The sequence below is a fragment of the Mandrillus leucophaeus genome, unplaced genomic scaffold, assembly GCF_000951045.1.
Source record: "Mandrillus leucophaeus isolate KB7577 unplaced genomic scaffold, Mleu.le_1.0 Scaffold612, whole genome shotgun sequence".
Lineage (NCBI taxonomy): Eukaryota > Metazoa > Chordata > Mammalia > Primates > Cercopithecidae > Mandrillus > Mandrillus leucophaeus.
The window spans coordinates 1,743,149-1,744,401 of record NW_012106609.1 but is presented as its reverse complement, the minus strand read 5'-3'; the positions used below and the strand labels follow the sequence as shown (position 1 = coordinate 1,744,401).

At 41.2% G+C, this 1,253-nt stretch overlaps 1 protein-coding gene across 7 annotated transcripts in view; it reads right to left on the bottom strand.

Moving 5' to 3' along the window:
• Positions 1–1,253, bottom strand: part of PCCB (propionyl CoA carboxylase, beta polypeptide) — a 104,052-nt gene that overhangs the window by 46,629 nt on the left and 56,170 nt on the right. The window contains exon 7 of one of the 7 annotated variants that reach the window (XM_012000029.1): positions 544–630. The exons of the other annotated variants lie outside the window; for them this stretch is intronic. Coding sequence (XP_011855419.1) covers positions 544–630 — 87 coding nt within the window. The remainder of the gene's footprint in view (positions 1–543; positions 631–1,253) is intronic. 7 annotated transcript variants of the gene reach the window in all.

The following is a 1,253-nucleotide window of genomic DNA, read 5'->3' as shown; positions in this document are numbered from 1 at the left end:
GAGTAGCTGGTACTACAAGCACGTACCACCACACTTGGCTAATTTTTATATTTTTAGCAGAGACAGGGTTTCATCACGTTGACCAGGCTGGTCTCAAACTACTAGCCTCAAGTGATCCACCCACCTCAGCCTCCCAAAGCACTGGGATTAGAGGTGTGAGTCACCCCACCCAGCCTGACCTGCGTATTATTTACACACATTTGCACTTTGTAATAACTTAAACTATACATATCTTATGTACTTTCCTGAATATGTATTATATTACAAAATTTAAAATGATTACAAATTTTTAAAATTTGTAAATTTGACTCTCAAAGGAGTCAGTGACAGAAGCAGTCAGGAGGATTCTGTAATAATCAGATGGGAAATGATGTGCTTGAATCAAAGTGGTAGCAGTTTTGGTAGTAAGAAGTAAGTAGTAGTGCTAAGAAGCAATTTGATTATATTGTGGATTATATTCTAAAGTAAAGCCAACAGGACCTTCTGACTAAATTTAGGATGTGATAGCAAAAAGATGAGTCCAAATAGTGTCAAAGCTTTTACCTGAGCCACTGGAAGACTAGACTTGCCATTTAAAACGGCAAAGGCTGTAAGAGAGCAATGCAGGAGGAGCTTGGTAGAAATCAAAACCTGTTAAGTTTGAGATACCCATTAAAGTTCAAATGGAAATTCTGGTAGGCTCTTAAACATATAATCCTGGAGAAACAGATTTGAGAGTTGTCAGCATATGGATCAGTATTTAAAGTCATGAGACTGGAGTGATCAGTTAGAGCAAATATTGTGAAGAGGTAAGACAAAGGGTGAGAAATGTTAACTGGATTTAGTGATGAGATGTGTATAAGAGACAGCAGCTACACAGGAGGATCACTTGCGCCCAGGAGGTCGAGGCTTTGGTGAGCTATGATCATACCACTGCACTCCAGCCTGGGTGAGTGAGACAGAGTGAGACCCTGTCTCTAAAAATTTTTTATAGAAGACCAGGTGTGGTAGCTTATACCTGTAATCCCAGCACTTTGGGAGGGAGGAGGATTGCTTGAGCCCAGGAGTTCAAGACCAGTCTAAGCAACACAGTGAGACCAGTTCGCTACATAAAAAAATAAATAAATAAATAAATAAAATTAAGCAGGCATGGCAGTGTGTACCTGTAGTCCCAGCTACACAGGAGGCTGAGGCAGGAGGATCACTTGAACCTGGGAACTGAAGTAGTTTGCAGTGAGCCGAGATCACGCCACTGCACTCCAGCCTGGGTGAGA